Source organism: Neovison vison, chromosome 1, assembly GCF_020171115.1.
Source record: "Neovison vison isolate M4711 chromosome 1, ASM_NN_V1, whole genome shotgun sequence".
Taxonomy (NCBI): Eukaryota; Metazoa; Chordata; class Mammalia; order Carnivora; family Mustelidae; genus Neogale; species Neogale vison.
In genome coordinates this window covers 245978108-246000294 of record NC_058091.1, presented here as the reverse complement: position 1 = coordinate 246000294, position 22187 = coordinate 245978108, and the positions used below count along the sequence as shown (strand labels likewise).

The window sequence follows — 22187 nt, the reverse complement described above, 5'->3', positions numbered from 1 at the left end:
TCCCAGGATCGAGTCCCACATCAGGCTCCCAGCTCCATGGGGAGTCTGCTTCGCTCTCTGACCTTCTCCTCGCTCATGCTCTCACTGTCTCTCTCAAATAAATAAATAAATAAATAAATAAAAAAAAGCGGTACGTACTTAATATATACAATTTGATGGCTTCAAAGGTTAAGTATAAAACACCAGGGAAATCATCACTATTGTCAATGCCATTGGTATATCCATTTCTTCCAAAAGTTTGCTCCCACCGGAGGGAGAGAAAATAAAAAAACTTTTATTTTTAACTTTTTATGTGCATGATAAGAATACTATCACAAGATCTGCCCTGTCAGCAAAGTTTTAAATACCCATTATAGTACACAGTCTCTTATTTTAAAGGTGTCTATTCTTGTGGTGATACTTTAGGAATGGATTTCTTTCACATTCTATTTGCGTAATGTTTTTCTAGTTTTGTAACAGTATTTGGCTTTTGGTCTACAATAGGAGTTCCCCAACTTTTGATCTTAAACACCTACACTCTTAAAAAAAATCACTGCAGACCCCAAAGAGCTTTGATGTGAGTTATAGCTATCATACTCAATTGGAAATTAAAATTGAGGGTTTTTTTAAAGCACAAGAAATATACAAGCGCACATTCTAAGGGCCATCATTGCGATGGCGTCACCATACGTCATGTACGTACATTAGCGAAAGAGAATGAAAAATGGAGTGACGTCTTTCTATTGTTAGAAAATAGTTTTGAGATTAGCTCACACCGCACTCCCTTCCATTCCAGGCATCCCAGGATCACACTTAAGTAACCACTGCTTGTCACAAGCGCCTGCCTTCCTCAGAGTCAGGGCTCTTAAGGTTGCCCCGCGGCACCCAGTAAGCAAGCGGACTGCGAGGCCATCAGCAAAAGACACACCCGGTCTGAACTGCTCCCGGAAGCCAGAGCTGCGCACGCACCGCGAACCTACGACTTCCCGGCATGCTCCTGGCCTGCAGCGTAAATGCACTCTGGTCGTAGCGACCCACGTGACCCGCGGGGCGGCCGCGGCGGGAACCTGTGAGCGTACCGTTTCGCGTCTACTGCGGGTAGCCCGGGACAGGCCCTCACCCCGGCTCTCGCTCGTCAGGCCAGAAGGAAGCCGGTGTGGGAGGAAGAGTTCCAGCCAGAGCCTTCGCTACTCCTTTGAGCCTCCCAACTTGGAGTCTCGCGGGCCCTCACAGCGCGCGCTCGCCCTGCTCCGGCCGGAGGCACCGCTAAGTCTTGGTGGGCGGGGGCTCTAGGCCCCTGGTGTTGAGAAAAGAAACATTTGCAAACATGTCCCGGATCGAAAAGATGAGCATTTTGGGCGTGCGGAGTTTTGGAATAGAGGACAAAGATAAGCAAATTATCACTTTTTTCAGCCCACTCACAATTTTGGTTGGACCTAATGGGGCGGGGAAGACGGTAAGTCCTCAGTAGCCCCCTTCAGTTTACGGGCCGCCATGTCTTGGGAACTGGAGGGTGAAATGGCTGGGCAGCCCAGAATAGTGATAAGGACGAGAGGCGAGGCGTTCCTATGGCTCAGCTTTTGGGGCTCCAGGAAGTGGGTGGGGCCCGGCCCCTGGGCGTGGCCCGGTGTGGCCTGCGGACCCCAGCTTATTAGGACGCGACCAGCTTTGTTAGGGTTATCCAAGCTTGTTGGATTGACAAGGTTTGCTTGAGAATCCCGCGCGCGTACTCAGCGAGCTTATATTCTTGTAGGAAGCCTTTTAGTCTGCACTGTTGTTTTTTGTTAAACACTTGCTACCAAAACACAGCATTCACTTCCTGGCAGTTGTCCCATTATAGGAATTACTTAAAAAGTTATAAAATATGTTAAACATGGGAACTTCTGAGAAGAGTTTAGGACTCTTACCGAGTCATAATAGAAAGTTGGAGAACAGCTTATTTACTTCGACTTCTTAAGGTCCAGGGAATGTTTAGAAATTTGAGTTGGACCCTGGAGTGGCATTCAGTTACGGGAAGAGGGTAGCCAAGAGACTGGCTGCTCTTTAAGGTGGTTTGAGAAAAAGCAGGGCATTGTCTGTATAACAAGACCAAACGAAACAAAAAGGGTACAGAAAGAGAGGTTTCGAGTTGAGCATTGAATGCTACACTCTTGTCAACTTGTGGTTATGTGAAAAAGTTATTTATTGAATGCCTGTTGTGTACCTAGAATTCTGTTACGCTCTCTCCTGGAAGGAGAACACTATGAACACTAGCTGTGCAAATACATATAATTTGCTCACCTTAATTAGCTGTGTGACTGGGCAAGAGTGAGTCAAATGCATTGTGCTTTAATTTTCTCATATGAAGATTAAAAAAGTTTTCTACAACTTAAGATGAATGTCAAAATTAAGTAGTTAATGTGTGTAAAGGTGGGTGGTTAGTAAAATAGGTGGCACATAGTCATGCATAGCTATTAGCCATTTTTTAAAATTTAACTTTAAAAAATTTTGGCTTTATTGGGGTGTGAAATTTTACATTTCATATATAATATTATAGGATATTTAAAGAATATATCGGGATGATTTAATGCACTGTACATTGTAAAAGGATCCCTCCTATCTAGTTAATTAACACGTCTATCACCTTTTTTTTGGTAAGAATATTTTAAGTTCTACCCTCAGCTAATTTCATTTCTACAAAACGTTGTCATCAACTATGGTAACCATATTTTACATTAACCATTGTTATTAAATTAGTTTGAAAAGTTTTAATTGGAAATAGAGGACTTTTTTAAAATAATAATTTATTTTATTTTAATATACCTTTTTAATTAGTAGTTTTTCCATGCAGTTATCCTTTAACATCTAATCATATCTATATTACAGGTTTTTTTTTTCTTTTTAAAGATTTTATTTATTTAATTGACAGATCACATAGAGAGGCAGGCGGGGGTGGGGGGGTGCGGGGGGTGGGGGGAAGCAGGCTCCCTGCTGAGCAGAGAGCCTGATGGCGGGGCTCGATCCCAGGACCCTGGGATCATGACCCGAACCGAAGACAGCGGCTTAACCCACTGAGCCACCCAGGTGCCCCTACAGGTTTTATAGTATCAAATTTTATCTTATAGTTCCTGTGGTAGATAATATTTTTATAACAAGTTAACATTTTATGATAAATGTTATGATAAATGATATGATAAATGGTTCTCTTATTACTAAGTAATAAAATTTTCTATTTTTTTTAGACCATCATTGAATGTCTCAAATATATTTGTACTGGAGATTTTCCTCCTGGAACCAAAGGACATACATTTGTTCATGATCCCAAGGTAATAGTGCTAGTGAACTTAAGTTTTGGGGGTTTTTGTTTGTTTGTTTTAACATTTTATTTATTTATTTGAGGGAGAGAGAATGAGCAGAAGGGAAGGGCAGAAGGAGAGGCTGAGCAGGAATCCCAACGTGGGGCTCAATCCCAGGGCCTAGAGATCATCACCTGAGCTGAAGGCAGATTGTTAACCAACTAAGCCACGCAGGTGCCCTGAACTTAAGTATTTTCTTTCTTTCTTTCTTTTTTTTTCTCCAAAATATAGTGTTTGCAATTATAAAAGTGATAAGGCTTGTTTAGAAAACCTGGCAATGAAAGAGTATGAAAAGATAGGAAAGTCCACACAGTCTTGGCACCCAGTGACAACCACTGTTAACATTTTCATGTTTGGTTTTTTTTTTTAATTCTCTTTTACATACAATCTTACATAGCTAAAGTTATATCCCAATTTTGTATTCTTGTGTTTTTTCCCCACTTAACATTATCATAAGGTCCCATGTCATCAAATAAATTAAATTCTTAATCTAGGTGTTTGGCTAGATTTTATTTTTTATACTTCTTGTATATCTGAAATATTTCCTTCTTTAAACATGTAACCTATTACGAACATTTTTAATAGTTGCATAATCAAATAAATTAAATTCTTAATCTAGGTGTTTGGCTAGATTTTATTTTTTATACTTCTTGTATATCTGAAATATTTCCTTCTTTAAACATGTAACCTATTACGAACATTTTTAATAGTTGCATAATTTTCTTAAATTTAGATTGCTTTTAGTTTTTCATTAAAATATGCCATAGTTTAAGTCTTTGTGTATGAATCTTTGAATTACAGTGTTTATACCATTATTGAGTGTAAAGGACATAGATTTTTTATACTACATATTTTTGCTTATAGGTTTTTCTTGTTTTATATATGCAGTGATTTCATACGCCTCTCTCAGCTGCCTGCCAGTCCCCCTTAATAGTTTGTTGTATATTTCTCAGGCTTTTTTGTGTGACATACTTGTGTGTGGATTTAAATACACTCAAATGTAAATATTTCAAAACAGTGGGAGCATTTTTTTTTTTTTTAAGATTTTATTTATTTGACAGAGAGAAATCACAAGTAGATGGAGAGGCAGGCAGAGAGAGAGAGGGAAGCAGGCTCCCCGCTGAGCAGAGAGCCCGATGTGGGACTCGATCCCAGGACCCTGAGATCATGACCTGAGCTGAAGGCAGCGGCTTAACCACCCAGGCGCCCCAGTGGGAGCATTTTATACTATTGTGTGAATGAAATTTTTAGTGACATGCTATATATATATATATATGCACACTTTTATTTCATTGGTTTTAATTACTGAAATTAATCCACTGAGTTTATATTTTATCATTTGACCCCCTATTGACGGTCATTTAAGGTGTTCCCACTTTTATATGACTGAAGGTAACTGTAACTGAAAATATTTATAAACTTTTCTCTTAGAGATAGTAAAATCATTTAGTACATTGACAGAGCCCCCTCTACAATGACTGTTTCACACCTTCTCTTTCCTTAAACCTGCAATCTGCTCTGCTCAGTTGTTGATCTTGCCTTGTAATTTATTGAAAAATTAGGAATCGGATAAAAAGTACCTTGTTTTCCAGTCTTCAAGTCTTTCAAACTGTGCTTCATTTGTACTGGTACTGTTTTTTTCTCTTGTATTAAAGGTAAATTGTTTACTGTTTTATCCAAAGGCAGCCAACTATTCTTGGAGGCTGGAACCAGTCAGTCCGTTTTGTCAATGGAAGTGTTTTCCTTTTCATTTACTTTCTTCTATATTAGCACTTTCTTCCTCTTCATAGGATCATTCATATAAGCATGCTGTAGTAGCTCTAGTCTACAAACAAAAACCTCTCCCTTTACTCCAGATCACCATGTGGCTATTACCTCCATTCAGTCTTGCAGCTCAGTTCACAAGAGTTGTATGTACTCGTCTTCATTTTATTGCTTCTCATTTGTCCCCTGCCTGCTCTATTCAGGTTTTCTTTCCCACCCCTCCCTTGTTAGCATTGCTGTTACAAGGTTGCCAGTAATCTTCATGTTGCCAGATAAAATGGTCATTTTCTTTCTTTTTTTTTTTTTAAAGATTTTTTTTAAAATTTTTATTTATTTGACAGAGAGAAATCACAAGTAGATGGGGAGGCAGGCAGAGAGAGAGAGAGAGAGGGAAGCAGGCTCCCTGCTGAGCAGAGAGCCCGATGCAGGACTTGATCCCAGGACCCTGAGATCATGACCTGAGCCGAAGGCAGCGGCTCAACCCACTGAGCCACCCAGGCGGTCATTTTCTAATTCTCAGTAACTTCTCAGAAGATTTGATACAGCTTCTTACTCCCTTTTTAAAAAACATTGCTCTTGACTTCCATAGTACCATTATCTCATACCTTCTTTTTCACTGGCCGTGTTTTAGTCTTGTTTACTGAGTCTGTTTTTGCCTTACTCTTTTTGGATGATCTTATTCATTCTCATGGCTTTAAGTACTGGTTATGTGCATATTATTCTTGATTTATATATTTAGCCCAAACTTCTTTCCTAAACCCTAGATATCTATGTCCAGCTGTTTGTTTGGAAATTTTAATGGGCATCTTTTTAACATGTTCAAAACAGAACTCTTGGTTCCCTGTTCCCCCATTCCTCTCACATTCTCAAGTTTGGTACTACCTCCATACCTGGTTTAATGATACCACAATTCACACATTTGCTCATGCCAAAACCTGGTGTGTCATCCTTTGATTGATTCCTTCATCTCCCCCTGTTGCCAGTTGATAAGCAGTTCTTCATTAGTTTTTTCAAATATCCATGGATATTTACCTGGCAGGGGAGATACCATGACCATAAAGATGGTTCTCCCAGGTAAGGCTCGTCCATTGCACTAAGATGTCTAACATTTGTCCCTTTTTTCCATCTTCACTGCTCCTTTCCCAGTCTAAGCTACCTTCGTCTTCCCTTTGAGTTTTTCCAGTAGTCTCCAAACTGGTGTTTCTGCCCACATTCTTTTGAAGTCCCCCACACCCCCCAGAACCAGAGTTATCTTTTAAATATTCATTCTAGAGAAAATGTGTCATTCACAGTCTGGGAGTAACATTCTAGTTAGTGTTAATACTAAGTGCAAATCCCCAGAAGTAGGTGCATCCTTGATATGTTCAAGGAATCACAAGGAGGAGCAAAATGGCGAGGAGATGACTGGTAGAAAATTAAATCAGAGAGATATGACTAGTTTCTGCAAGCCCTTGGGTTCTGTTCTCATTTAAATAGGAATCTTTTGGAAGAATTAATGCAGGAGAAGGGCATGGTGTGTATTTTAAAGCAATCAGGCTGGCAGCTGAGAGAAAACTTTTTGCAGGTGGTTAGGGTAGAAGGGTAGAGACTAATAAAGGAGATTTTGAGATAATTCAGGTGAGATATATTGGTGTTTTGGTTAAAGTGGTAATGGTAGAAATGCTGAGAAATGGTTGGATTTGGGATGCATGCATTTTAAAGGTAGTACCAACAGATGAGTTGATGATTTGGATAATGGTGTATAAGAGAAGAAGCATCAAACATAACTTCAAGTTTTTTGACTTGAAAAACCAGATAAAGTAGTGTCGCTGTTTATCACAATGAGGAAACTCTGGAAAAGGAAATTTGGGTGGCTCTGGTTTAAACATGTGAATTTGGGAAATGTGTTAGATATCTAAAATGTCCGGTAGACAGATAGAAGTTATGTCCAGGAGAGAGTTTCAAGCTAGAGAAAGAAAATTAGGAATCACTGATGTATATAGTCAGTTATCTGTAATTAGCTTTAAAGCCTGATAGGATCACATAAGGAGTGACTATAGAGAAGAGATGGAAGATTTTTTAAAGGTTTTATTTATTTATTTGACAGATACAGATCACAAGTAGGCAGAGAGGCAGGCAGAGAGAGAGAGTGGAGGAGGAAACAGGCTCCCTGCTGAGCAGAGAACCTGATGTGGGGCTCGATCCCAGGACCCTGGAATCATGGCCTGAGCCGAAGGCAGAGGTTTTAACCCACTGAGCCACCCAGGTGCCCTGGAAGATTTTTTAAGGTGTTATTTATTTAAGAAAGAGCACAAGGATGGGAGAAGCAGGCAGAAGGAAAAGCTGGCTCCCTACTGAGCAGGGATCCTAATTCAGGGCTGTGTCCTAGGACTCCGGGATCATGACCTGAGCCAAAGTCAGATGCTTCACCGACTAAGCCACCAAGGTGTCCCAAGATAGAAAATCTTAACCTAGAGCACATTAACTTGTAGAAATAGGGACAAGGAGGAGGCACCTGCAAAAGATGCTAAAAGATAAGTGGTAAAGTAGGGAAAACTGGGAGGGTGGGGTCTTGGAAGACAAGAAGATGAAGTGTTAACAAGAAAAAAAGGGATGTCAGCTGTGTCAAATAATGTAGATAGCTCAAGTCAGGAAGGTTAGGCTACGTGGAGGCCATTGGTCATCTTGACAAAACCAGTTTCGGTAATGTGGGAAAACAGGAGATAAGAAAGCGAAACACAGTTGTTTTATGAATTTGCTTTGAGTGGAAGGAAGTAGATGAAAATGTTTGCACAATCAAGAAGAATTTTGTTGGGACGCCTGAGTGGCTCAGTTGGTTAAGCAGCTGCCTTCAGCTCAGGTCAGAATCCCAGCGTTCTGGGATCGAGTCCCACATCAGGCTCCTTGCTCAGCGGGGAGCCTGCTTCTCCCTCTGCCTCTGCCTGTGCTCATTCTCTCTGACAAAAAAATAAAATCTTTAAAAAAAAGAAGAAGAAGAGTTTTGTTGACTATTCTGGTTTTGTTTTGTCTTGTATATTTTTGTTATTTTTCTGGATGTTTCTATGTTGACTGATGCTCTAGCATCTTTGACAATCTCACTCTATCACGCATTCCCCCTGCAAATGCTTTATCTTTCTAGAGCTCTTTTTCTCAGCTGTCGGCTCATGTCCTCCCCCTCGTTTTTCTGGCCTTGGTCGTTTAGCTTTCCTCACTTATTACCCGCTTTTCAGCTGCTCTCATTCCCAGTTCTGAGCTCCCACCCACACTGTTCATCAGAGAGAAGACTCTCCTGAGTCATTTATACCTGTTATGGAGGGAGTCATTCCCCTCACGTGAATTGGCCTACATCCCCTCAATTTCCCCATCCTACTATGTTCTTCTTACCATTTCATCTCCTCTTACATATTCAGCTTCTCTCGTCTTTTCTTTTCCTTGCTTTAATTTGTCCCTGCACCTAATACTGTTTATGTTGTCTTAAACACCTGAGTTTTTTGGCTGCTCCTCATCAGTCTTTCTTACCTGTCTTCATTTGTTTTTCTCAGGAATTTTTATTTTCATATTGCTCCATTTGCCTACTTTCCCCCTTTCTCCTCTACTTCTTTCAAACTTTGACTACCTCAGTCCTTCCCATTCATTCTCTGACCTCATTCACATCTCAACTCTGTTGACTGCATCTCATCAGCTTTGTTTTGCTTCTGGTTGATAACTATAAATTAACCAGATGCTTATTTCTGCAGGTGTTTCTTTATCACAAATTGCTCCCATATTTGTGTTTTTAAACACTATAGGATTTAACCCATGTGGGATTAATATGGGTTAATGCATATATACTTGGGATAGAGCATTTCTAGGCTGATAGAAATGACCTTGGGCAGAGGAAACAAATTGATGCAGAAGGGATAATTGCAGAGTTAAATCCTGGAGTAGGCAAGAAGAAATGGGATTCATGACTTGAGTTAATAGGAGGTCTTTATCAGTTTTAAGAGGATGGCAGGCACAGTACATAATTGTTAAGTTTAGAGGTGAGAGAATAAGTCAGTTGTCTTTGGATTGTTTCTGTGCTCTCAGTGGAAAAAAGTTAAATTGTTGGCTGAATGTGGGAGAAGGGGTTTATAGAGGCTTGTTTTTTTTTTTAAGATTTTATTTATTTATCTGACAGAGATCACAAGTAGGCAGAGAGGCAGGCAGAGAGAGAGGGAGAAGCAGGCTCCCTGCTGAGCAGAGGACCCTGGGATCATGACCTAATCCGAAGGCAGAGGCTTAACCCACTGAGCCACCTAGGTGCCCCTGTAAGGTAGTTTTTAGCTCAGAGCTAAGTTGGTTAGGGAAGTGTTACAGAGTTACATGATGGTGTCATTGGGTCACTTGAGGTTTGAGGGTGAAAGTTTGTAGGAAGACCAGTCATCATAATTGTGTTTTTTCTGTCTAGTTTAGCAGCTCAATGGTAAGCACTGAGCAAGTTGGAAAGTTGGATTTCATCAAGGGCTGAGTAAATTGGAAAGTAGATTTAATCCATTGCCTGGTAAATAGAGTGAAAACAGAAGAAAAGAATTACTATATTGTTAATGTATTTACTTATTTGATCAATCCCAGTGTTTGTACCGAATCTCCCATCACTGTAGTAGGGCTCCCAACACCTCGTGCTGGACTGATACTACCCCATGTGAATGCCCTCCTCACCTTGCTTGGGCTCCAATTCCTCATGTTGGTCCCCTCACGTGGATGGTTTCCCATCCTGCTTTGGCCTCCCATGCTAGACCACCTCCCCATTCCTCCCAGTGGGTATCTTTATCCGTTTGTCTGTAGATGTACACTTTGATTGCTTTTATATCTTGGCTCTTATAAATAATGTTGCAAAACATAGCTGTGCATTTTTATCTTGTCAAATTATGTTTTCATTTTGGGGGGTAAATACCCACTAATGGAATTACTACATCATATAATATTTCTGTTTTTAATATTTAAGGAGCCTCCATACTGTTTTCCACAATGGTTGTACCAGTTTACATTTCTCCCAAACAGTGCGCAAAGGTTTGCCTTCTCCACATCCTCACCAACACTTAATATTTTTTGCCTTTTTGATACTAGTCATTCAGACTGGAGTGAAGTGGTGTCTCTTTGTGGTTTTGATTTGCATATCTCTTATAATAATGCGGAGCATTTTTTCATGTGTCTTTTGGCATCTCTGTGTCTTTGGGAAAATATCTTAATCCAGTTATTTCATTTTTTTGGTGTTGAGTTGTATGAGTTTTTGGATACTAACCCCTTGTCCAATATATCATTTGGAAATACTGTGTCCCATTCATTAGGTTGCCTTTTTGTTCTTTTGATGGTTTGCTTGCTGTACAAAAACTTTTTATTTTGATATGATTCCATTTTGCTGAAGAGACATATTCATAAATATGTTGCTGAGGCTGATGTCCTCAAGATTACTATGTTTTCTATTAGGGGTTTTATGGTTTCACATCTCACATTTAGGTCTTTAGTGAATTTTGAGTTTATTTTTGTGTATGGATAAAGTGGTCCAGTTTCATTGCTTTACATGTAACTGTCCAGTTTTGCTAGCCCCTTTTATTGATGAAACTGTTTTTTCCATATTGTATATTCCTGTTTCCTTTGTTATAGATTGTTGTAATTGGCCATATAAGCATGGGTTTATTTCTGGGCTTTCTATTCTGTTCTGTTGATCTGTGTGTCTATCTTTGTGCCAGTACCATCCTGTTTGATTAATACAGCTTTGTAGTATTTCTTGAAATTTGGTATTGTGATACTGCCAACTTTGTTCTTTCAGAGATTGCTTTGGCTTTTCAGGGTCTTCTGTGTGTGATTCCATACAAATTTTAGGACTACTTGTTCTAGTTGTGTGAAAAATGCCGTTGGTATTTTGATAGGGATTATATTGAATATTTAGATTGCTTTGGGTAGTGTGGACATTTTAATAGTATTCTTCTAGTCCATGAGCAGGGCATATCTTTCCATTTGTTTGTATCATCTTCAGGTTCTTTCATTATTGTTTTACAGTTTTTAGAGTATAGGTCTTTTTCCTCCTTGGTTAAACTTATTCCTGGGCATTTTATTCTTTTTGATGTAATTGTAAATAGAATTGTTTTCTTAATTTTTCTTTCTGCTACTTTGTTACTAATGTATAGAAATGCAGTGGATTTCTGTGTATTAATTTTGAATCCTGCAACTTTTGAGCAGCCAGGACAGTGACTTTTCCCTCCTTAACTCCATCCTCAGTGCTGAAGCTCTTATGCAGGCTGTCTTCCTGGAATACTTCCTGTTCCTCCTGGAATACTCCCTACCTCCTGTCTTGTCTCAGTGCAGTTTGTTTATCCTGAAGGCAAAGTGATTCGGCTAAAATGCATATCTGCAACATGCATTTACCCTTGATTAAACCCCTCAGTGACTTTCCATTGCCTTAAGTCCAAAGCCCTTAACATGTTTTAGAAGGGGACGCCTGGGTGGCGCAGTTGGTTGGACGACTGCCTCCGGCTCAGGGCGTGATCCTGGAGTCCCGGGATCGAGTCCCACATCGGGCTCCCAGCTCCATGGGGAGTCTGCTTCGCTCTCTGACCTTCTCCTCGCTCATTCTCTCTCTCACTGTCTCTCTCTCTCAAATCAATAAAATAAAATCTTTAAAAAAAAAAAAACAACATGTTTTAGAAGGCTCTTTTTTTTTTTTTTTTTAAGATTTTATTTATTGGGACGCCTGGGTGGCTCAGTTGGTTGGACGACTGCCTTCGGCTCAGGGCGTGATCCTGGAGTCCCGGGATCGAGTCCCGCATCGGGCTCCCAGCTCCATGGGGAGTCTGCTTCGCTCTCTGACCTTCTCCTCGCTAGTGCTCTCTCTCACTGTCTCTCTCTCTCTCAACTAAATAAATAAAATCTTTAAAAAAAAAAAAAAAAAAAAGATTTTATTTATTTATTTGACAGACAGAGATCACAGGTAGGCAGAGAGAGAGGAAGGGAAAGAGGCTTCCTGCTGAGCAGAGAGCCCGATGCAGGGCTCAATCCCAGGACCCTGGGATCGTGACCCGAGCCGAAGCCAGAGGCTTTAACCCACTGAGCCACCCAGGTGCCCCTAGAAGGCTCTTAATTACTAGTCATTTCCTGTCTTTACTCAACTTTTCCCTACTTTCTGCACCATACTTTCTGAAATTACTTTACTATTCAGTGACTCAAATTTTTTCATCTGGCTAACTCCTGCCCATCTGGCAGTTCTCGGTTGAAACATTCACTTCCTTTACAAAACCTTCCCAGAACTCACCAAGGTAGATTAGATGCTCCTCCTTTGTGTTCCCAAAGGATCCTGCATGTCTCTTAAGATGATATTTGACACACCTTTTTCTACTCTTCTATTTAACCTGTCTTCCATACTTCAAAGGAAAAAATGTCCTTCGTTTTTGAACCAAAACAATACATGAAAGTTACAAGTTCTTAATAAATTTGTGCTTAATCATTTTTTGAATGATTTGATGAATTAATATCAAAGTTAGATTCATGCCTCAAAGTTATTAAAAGGCCAACAAAAGATGGTCTGTGATTAAAAAAAAAAAAAAAATTCAGGATTTGCTCCAAGATAAACAAGTGTAAAACTGGAACATATAACTGAAGCAACTGTTTTTAGGTATTGGGCAATAAATGCTGCAGGGCTGTGATCTTGAGAAAAAGAGAAATACGTGATGTGACTGTGCATTCATTCTGGCTTTCTACACATGGGATTAGAACCCAGCAGAGAATAGTGGTATTGCTAGGTCGATGAGACAAAGGTAGGTAGAAGTGTGGGTTTACTGAAATGGCTGAAGACTGTGGGAAAGATACAGGAGTGGGATTGCTTTGCAGAGATGGGCACCAGAAATCAGTATAAGGGACTGTTGAATCTTTGGCTAGATACTAAGCTGTGTGTGTCCAGGATAGGATTCAGTGAGGGCTAACAGAGATCAACTACTGAGGTGGAGGAATGGGACAGTGAGCTGAATGGATATTGTAGAGGTTACACACTGCTGGGTGACATTTGAGTTTTGATATGCCAGAGTAGGGAAGCCTTCTGGAACCCTTGCATTCTTCTGAGACCTCAGAAGGACCTTCTTAGCAAATCTAAAATAAGCTTTGACAGAATCAAGGTGTGTTTCCAGTAAATTAACTGCTTGCTAAAACAAAACTCAACACTTTTTAAGGGAAGTCAACACAGTCCAGACTCTCGGTGTAGCATCTACAGTGTCTGAGAGTCTAAGATGTAATAAAAAAAAAATCAGTGGATATATGAAGAAGCAAATGCGATCCATAACTGGGAGGAAAAAAACACATAGAAGGAGATCTAGAGGTAATAGATTTTGGAATTAGCAGACAAGGATACATACGTTCAACAGTTTAAAGGGAAACAGGTCATATGTGTGGAGAACAATCTCAACAGAGAAAATGAAAAAAGACCCAAGAAGCTCAACACCTCACAAATAGCATAAACACATTTATGTTGTGTATTATATTCAAACTACTGAAAACCAAAGATAAAAAGATGATTTTAGCAGACTGAGGAAAAAATAAAACATTATGCAGAGGAGAGAAATAATGACTGACTTGTCATTAAAAACCATCAAAGCCAGGAGATAATGAGGTGATATCCTCAAAGTGCTGGAGAATATAACCCAGTTTAAAATTCTGTATCCAGCAGAAATACCTTCAAAAAATAAAGATGAAATGGAGTACATTTTTAGTGTTTTTTTTTGTTTTGTTTTGTTTTTAAGGAAATGACAATTACTTGTTCATCAGCACTCTTGTGCCACAAGAAATGTTAAAGGAGTTTCTTGAGGTTAAGGGGAAACGATACTAAATTAGTCTTAGAGTGGTTGCTCTACATCCCCCTTTACAGTCTTTAAAAAAAAAAAAGGGTCAGAAGGATCAAATGTTGAGAAACTCAACTGCATGCCTGCACAAAGTTCAATACTCATTAAAGGAGTAAAATGAAATTCTTTATTCAACAATGTAAAATTCACAGTAAAAAATTACCAACCATGCAAAGAAGCAGGGAACCCATATTCAGTCACAGAATCTGATCAAAAATGAAAGAGATGATAGAATTAGCAGACAGCCTTAAAACATTATTACCAGTCTTATAAGTGTATAGGAAGTTGTAAAGGAAAACATAAGTATAATGAGAAAAATGCAAAATAAAAGACCCAGATAAAAGGAGTAGCAGTGTTTTTAAATACAATACAGATAGGTTAAAAGTAAACAGATGGGGGAAAAAACCCTAAAATATGCCAGTTGAAGTGGCACATTATATGAAGTAGCTGTATTAATATCAGACAGTATACTCAGAACCAGCAATGTTAGTGGGGTAAAAAGAGACATTTTATGATCATAAAGGGTTCAGTTCACCAAGAAGATAATAACAGTTCTAAGTGTAAAGCTTACACTTCTTAAATATAGAAGATACAAAAAAATCTATGGAACCAGAAGGAGAAATAAACAAATATACAACTATAGCTGTAGATCTCAACACCCTCCTGGGTAGAAAAATAGGAAAAGGAGGCAAAAAATCAGTAAGGATATGAAAATTTTAACACTATTAACCACATTAGCCCTAATTGACATTTATAGGACATTCCACCAATGAACAACAGAATATACATTATTTTCAAGCACACTCATAGAACATTCACAGATATTCTGGACCATAAACAGGTGTATATAAGTTATAAGAATTGAAGTCCTACAGAGTGTTCTCTGAGTACACTAGAATTAAACTAGAAATCAGTAACAAACCAACTGGAAAATCTCTAATGTTTGCAAATTAAGTAGCATACTTCTAAATAACCCATGGATTAAAGTACAGGGAAATTAGAAAATACTTCAAGTAAAAGCATAACAGAAGAATTTATGGGGTATATTTAAATAATGCTTAGAAATTTTATAGAATCGTGTTAGAAAAGAAAAGTTATCTAAAATTAATGACCTGAGAGCTTCCATCTTAAGCTTGAAAAAGACAAGGTAATTAAATTTAAAATATGCAAAGGGGAGAAAGTAAATAAAAACGAGAGCAAAAATAAGTGAAATAGAATACAAAGACAACAGAGAAAACCAGTGAAACCAGAAGCTAGTTCTAAAAAAAGCAAAACAAAACATTAATAAGCAACATCAAGAAAAAGGAGAAATTAACAATATTCACAGTAAAACAGTCAACATCACTGCATATCCTATAAGCCTTATATAGGTAATAAGACAATACTGTTTTTTAAAAAAACTGTTGTTAGCAATTTTATGCCAGTAATTCAACTTAGATGACATGGTCAAATTCTGTTAAGGATGCCAGCTACTAAAGGTCACCCAAGAAAAAACTGCACCTGTTGAAGAAATTAATAGTTTAAAACCTCATGATGAGGGGCACCTAGGTGGCTCAGCGGGTTAAGCCCCTGCCTTCGGCTCAGGTCATGAACTCGGAGTCCTGGGATCGAGCCTCCCATTGGGCTCTCTGCTCAGCAGGGAGCCTGCTTCCTCCTCTCTCTCTGCCTGTCTGCCTGCTTGTGATCTCTCTCAAATAAATAAATAAATAAATAATTAAAAAAAAAAAAAAAACCCTCACGATGAGGGGCGCCTGGGTGGCTCAGTGGGCTAAGCCTCTGCCTTCTGCTTAGGTCATGATCTCAGGGTCCTGGGATTGAGCCCCACATCGGACTCTGCTTGGCAGTGAGCCTTCTTCCCTCTCTCTCTGCCTGCCTCTCTGCCTACTTGTAATCTATCTGTCAAATAAATAAAATCTTGAAAGCAAAACAAAACAAAACAAAAACCCTCATGATGAGAACTTCAAGCCCTTATCATGATTTCCCTGAATTCTACCAAATATTTTAGGAAGAAATAATTTCAGTTCTACAAACTCTTTCAGAAAAGAGAGGCAGAGGAATTATGTCCCAACTCATTTTATGAGGCTAATATTATCCTGATACCCAAACCAGACAAAGACAATACAGAACTACAGACAGCTAGCTCTGATGAACAAAAATGCAAAACCCCATAGGAAAATTGTAACCAATCAAATTCATTAATATGCAGATAGAAATAATATACTGTGAATAAGTTGGGTTTATCTCAGGAATGCAAGGTTTGTTTAATATTTGAAAATTGATCAGCGTAGTTTGCCACTGATAATAGAATAAAGGAGAAAAATGATAAGAGCATCAATAAGTACAAAAATACTTAAATTCATGAAGTGCCTGCATGGCTAAGTCCATTAAGCATCTGACTCTTGATTTCTGCTCAGGTCATGAATCATGAGACCTAACTCCACAGTGGGCTCCCTGCTCAGCAGGGTGTCGGCTTGAAGATTCTCTTCCTCTTCTCCATCCGCTTGTACTTGAGCTCACTCTCTCAAATAAATCATTAAAAACAAAATAAAATAAATTCAGTATTCATGGTAAAAACTCTGCACCTTCCTTCATCCCTAATTAATTCAGTACAAAAGCCAGTTGGTGAAGCTGCGGGACGAAGGCAGAACCTAACTGGCATCCCGGTTGGGAATTGGAAGTCCCAAGTGAGGACTGTAGGAGTCTGTAGTGATTTTATTTATTTATTTTTCCTATGGTGATATTTTAAAAATGAAAATAAATAATGGGAAAAGACAAAACCCTTCCTTATAGTAGAATCTTTTTTTTTTTTTTCCAGCGTTCCAAGATTCATTGTTTATGCACCACACCCAGTGCTCCATGTAATACCCACCACCAGGCTAACCCATCCCCCTAACCCTCCTCCCTTCCCAAACCCTCAGTTTGTTTCTCAGAGTCCATAGTCTCTTATGCTTTGTCTCCCCCCACCGATTTCCCCCATTCACTTTTCTTTTCCGTCTCCTAATGTCCTCCATATTATTCCTTATGCTCCACAAGTAAGTGAAACCATATTATAATGGACTTTCTCTGCTTGACTTACTTAACTCATCATAATCTAGATCTCCAGTCCCGTCCATGTTGATTCAAGAGTTGGGTATTCGTCCTTTCTGATGGAAGCTTAATACTCCATTGTAGATATGGACCGTATCTTTTTTTTTTTTAAGGTTTTTTAATTTACTTATTTGACAGAGATCACAAGTAGGCAGAGAGTCAGGGAGAGAGAGGGGAAGCAGGCTCCCTGCTGAGCAGACAGCCTGATGTGGGGCTTGATCCCAGGACCCTGGGATCACGACCTGAGCTGAAGGCAGAGGCTTTAACCCACTGAGCCACCCAGGGGCCCTGGACCATATCTTCTTTATCCATTGGTCTGTTGAAGGGCTTCTTGGCTCTTTCCACGGTTTGGCGATTATGGCCATTGCTGCTATGAACATTGGGGTACATATGGCCCTTCTTTTCACTACATCTGTATCTTTGGGGTGAATACCCAGTAGTGCAATTGCAGAGTCATAGGGTAGCTCTATTTTTAATTTCTTAAGGAATCTCCACACTGTTTTCCAAAGTGGCTGCACCAACGTGCATTCCCACCAACAGTGTAAGAGGGTTCCCTTTCTCCACATCCTCTTCAGCACTTGTTGTGTCCTGTCCTGATAATTTTGGCCATTCTAACCTGTGTAAGGTAGTATCTCAGTGATGTTTTGATTTCAATTTTCCTGATGGCTAATGATGATGAACCATTTTTTCAAGTGTCTGTTAGTCATTTGTATGTCTTCTTTGAAGAGTCTGTTCATGTCTTCTGCCCATTTTTGACACGATTATCTGTTTTTTGGGGTGTTGAGTTTGAGGAGTTCTTTATAGATCTTGGATATCAGCCCTTTGTCTGTAGTGTCATTTTTAAATATCTTCTCCCATGCTGTGGGCTACCTCTTTGTTTTGTTGACTGTTTCCTTTGCTGTGCAGAAGCTTTTCATCTTGATGAAGCCCCAAAAGTTCATTTTCGCTTTTGTTTCCTTTGCCTTTGGAGACATGTCTTGAAAGAAGTTCCTGTGTTCAGTGTCAAAGAGGTTACTGCCTATGTTCTCCTCTAGGATTTTGATAGATTCCTGCTTCACCTTGAGGTCTTTTATCCATTTCGAGTTTATTGTTGTGAAGAGTGTAAGAATGGTCAAGTTTCATTCTATATATAGCTGTCCAATTTTCCCAGCCCCATTTATTGAAGAGACTGTCTTTTTTTCCACTGAATATTTTTCCCTGCTTTGTTGAAGATTATTTGGCCATAGAATTGAGGGTCCATATCTGGACTCTACTCTGTTCCATTGGTCTGTGTGTCTCTTTTTGTGCCAGTACCATGCATGCTGTCTTGGTGATCACAGCTTTGTAGTAAAGCTTGAAATCAGGCAACATGAAGCCCCCAGGTTTTTCTTTTTCAGCATTTCCTTAGCAATTTGGGATATTTCTGGTTCCATACAAATTTTAGGATTGTTTGTTCCAGCACTTTGAAAAATGCCGGTGGAATTTTGATCGAGATGGCATTGAAAGTATAGATTGCTCTGGGCAGTATAGACATTTTAACAATGTTTATTCTTCCAATCCGTGAGCATGGAATGCTTTTCCATCTTTTTGTGTCTTCTTCAGTTTCTTTCATAAGTGTTCTGTAGTTCCTCGAGTACAGATCCTTCACCTCTTTGGTTAGGTTTATTCCAAGGTATCCTATGGTTCTTGGTGTTATAGTAAATGGACTTGATTCTTGATTCTGTAATTTCCTTTACATATTTTCATTGTTAGTGTATAAGAAAGCACCTGATTTTTGTGCACTGATTTTGTAGCCTGCCACATTACTGAATTGCTATATGAGTTCTAGTAGTTTGGGGGTGGAATCCTTGAGTGTTCCATATAAAGCATCAAGTCATCTGTGAAGAGATAGAGTTTGATTTCTTCTTTGCCAATTTGAATACCTTTTATTTCTTTTTGTTGTCTGATTGCTGTTGCTAAGATTTCTAATCCTACGTTGAACAACAGTGGTGAGAGTAGGCATCTTTGTCCTGTTCCTGATCCATTGGGAAGGCTGTCAGCTTTCCCCATTAAGAATGATATTGGCCTTCGGTTTTTCATAGATTTTATGAAGTTGAGGAATGTTCCCTCTGTCCCTATACTTTAAAGAGTTTTAATCAGGAACAGATACTGTATTCTCTCAAATGCTTTTTCTCTATTAATTGAGAGGACCATATTGTTCTTTTCTCTTATTGATTTGTTCTATCGCATTGATTGATTTGCAAATGTTGAACCTCTCTTGCATCCCAGGGATAAATCCCACCTGATCATGGTGGATAATCTTTTTAATGTACTGTTGGATCCTGTTAGCTAGTATCTTGTGGAGAATTTTGGCATCCATATTCATCAGGGATATTGGTCTGAAATTCTCCTTTTTGATGGGGTCTTTGCCTGATTTGGGGATCAAGGTAACGCTTGATACTAGAAATATCAAGGATATCAAATAGGGTCTGGAAGTTTTCCTTCTGTTTCTGTTTTTTGAAACTCTTCAGGAGAATAGGTATTATTTCTTCTTGGAATGTTTGGTAGACCCAGGGAATCCATCAGGTCCTGGGCTCTTTTTTGGGAGTTTTTTTTTTTTTAATTTTTAAAATTTTTTTATTAATTTATAATGTATTATTAGCCCCAGGGGTACAGGTCTGTGAATCACCAGGTTTACACACTTCACAGCACTCACCACAGCACATACCCTTCCCAAAGTCCATAAGTCCACCACCCTCTCTTTACCCCTCCCCCCTGGCAGCCCTCAGTTTGTTTTGTGAGATTAAGAGTCTCTTACGGTTTGTCTCCCTCCCGATCCCATCATGTTTCATTTATTCTTTTCCTACCCCCCCCCACCTTGCATCTCCCCTTCCTCATATCAGGGAGATCATATGATAGTTGTGTTTCTCTGATTGACTTACTTCATTAAGCATAATACCCTCTATTTCCATCCACGTTGTCGCAAATGGCAAGATTTCATTTCTTTTAATGGCTACATAGTATTCCATTGTACATATAAACCACATATTCTTTATCCATTCATCTGTTGATGGACATCTAGGTTCTTTCCATTGTTTGGCTATTGTGGGCATTGCTGCTATAAACATTTGCATGCACATGCCCCTTCAGATCACTACATTTGTATCTTTAGGGTAAATACCCAGCAATGAGATTGCTGGGTCATAGGGTAGCTCTATTTTCAACTTTTTCAGGAACCTCCATGCTGTTTTCCAGAGTGGTTGTACCAGCTTGCATTCCCACCAACAGTATAGGACGGTTCCCCTTTCTCTGCATCCTCACCAGCATCTGTCATTTCCTGATGTGTTAATTTTAGGCATTCTGACTGGTGTGGGGTGGTATCTCGTTGTGGTTTTGATTTGTATCTCCCTGATGCCAAGTGATGTGGAGCACTTTTTCATGTGTCTGTTGGCTATCTGGATGTCTTCTTTGTGGAAATGTCTGTTCACGTCTTCTGCCCATTTCTTGATTGGATTATTTTTCTTTGGGGGTTGAGTTTGATAAGCTCTTTATAGATTGTGGATACTAGCCCTTTATCTGATATGTCGTTTGCAGATATCTTCTCCCATTCTTTCAGTTGTCTTTTGGTTTTGTTAAATGTTTCCTTAGCCGTGCAAAAGCTTTTGATCTTGATGAAGTCCCAATAGTTCATTTTTGCCCTTGCTTCCCTTGCCTTTGGCGATGTTCCTAGGAAGAAGTTGCTCAGCTGAGGTCAAAGAGGTTGCTGCCTGTGTTCTCCTCAAGGATTTTGATGGATTCCTTTTTCACATTGAGGTCCTTCATCCATTTTGAGTCTATTTTTGTGTATGGTGTAAGGAAATGGTCCAGTTTCATTTTTATGCAGTGGCTGTCCAATTTTCCCAACACCATTTGTTGAAGAGATTGTCTTTTTTCCATTGGACATTCTTTCCTGCTTTGTTGAAGATTAGTTGACCATAGAGTTGAGGGTCTGTTTCTGGGATCTCTGTTCTGTTCCATTGATCTATGTGTCTGTTTTTGTGTCAGTACCATACTGTCTTGATGATGACAGCTTTGTAATAGAGCTTGAAGTCTGGAATTGTGATGCCACCAACTATGGCTTTCTTTTTCATCATTCCTCTGGCTATTCGAGGTTTTTTTTCTGGTTCCATATAAATTTTAAGATTATTTGTTCCATTTCTTTTAAAAAAAAAAAAAAGGATGGTACTTTGATAGGGATTGCATTAAATGTGAAGATTGCTTTAGGTGGCTTAGACATTTTCATGATATTTATTCTTCCAATCCATGTGCATGGAATGTTTTTCCATTTCTTTGTGTCTTTCTCAATTTTTTTCATGAGTACTTGATAGTTTTCTGAGTTTAGATTCTTTCCTTCTTTGGTTAGGTTTATTCCTAGGTATCTGATGGTTTTGGGTGCAATTGTAAATGGGATTGACTCCTTAATTTCTTCTTTCTTCTCTCTCATTGGTGTATAGAAATGCAACTGATTTCTGTGCATTGATTTCATATCCTGATACTTTACTGAATTCCTGTACGAGTTCTAGCAGTTTTGGAGTGGAGTCTTTTGGGTTTTCCACATAAAGTATCATATCATCTGCAAAGAGTGATAGTTTAACAACTTTTTTGCCAGTTTGGATGCCTTTAATTTCTTTTTGTTGTCTGATTGCTGAGGCTAGGACTTCTAGTAGTATGTTGAATAGCAGTGGTGATAATGGACATCCCTGCCGTGTTCCTGACCTTAGCGGAAAAGCTCTCAGTTTTTCTCCATTGAGAATGATATTTGCTGTGGGTTTTTCATAATGGCTTTGATGATATTGAGGTATGTGCCCTCTATCCCTACACTTTGAAGAGTTTTGATCAGGAAGGGATGCTGTACTTTGTTAAATGCTTTTTCAGCATCTATTGAGAGTATTATATGGTTCTTGTTCTTTCTTTTACTAATGTATTGTATCACGTGTATTGATGGATTTGCCGATGTTGAATCAGCCTTGCAGCCCTGGAATAAATCCCACTTGGTCGTGGTGAGTAATCCTTTTAACGTACTGTTGGATCCTGGCTAGTATTTTGATGAGAATTTTCACATCTGTGTTCATCAAGGATATTTGTCTGTAATTCTTTCTGATGGTATCCTTGTCTGGTTTTGGGATCAAGGTAATGCTGGCCTCATAAAATGAGTTTGGGAGTTTTCCTTCCATTTCTATTTTTTTGGAACAGTTTCAGG

General features: G+C 39.1%; 1 protein-coding gene and 1 pseudogene across 1 annotated transcript in view; both read left to right on the top strand.

Moving 5' to 3' along the window:
- Positions 1–1029: 1029 nt before the first annotated feature.
- Positions 1030–22187, top strand: part of RAD50 (RAD50 double strand break repair protein) — a 102650-nt gene continuing 81492 nt past the window's right edge. The window contains exons 1-2 of the mRNA XM_044227946.1: positions 1030–1435; positions 3201–3284. Of these exons, the coding sequence (XP_044083881.1) occupies positions 1307–1435; positions 3201–3284 (213 nt within the window). The 5' untranslated portion in view covers positions 1030–1306. The remainder of the gene's footprint in view (positions 1436–3200; positions 3285–22187) is intronic.
- Positions 6103–6251, top strand: LOC122896772 (annotated as a pseudogene).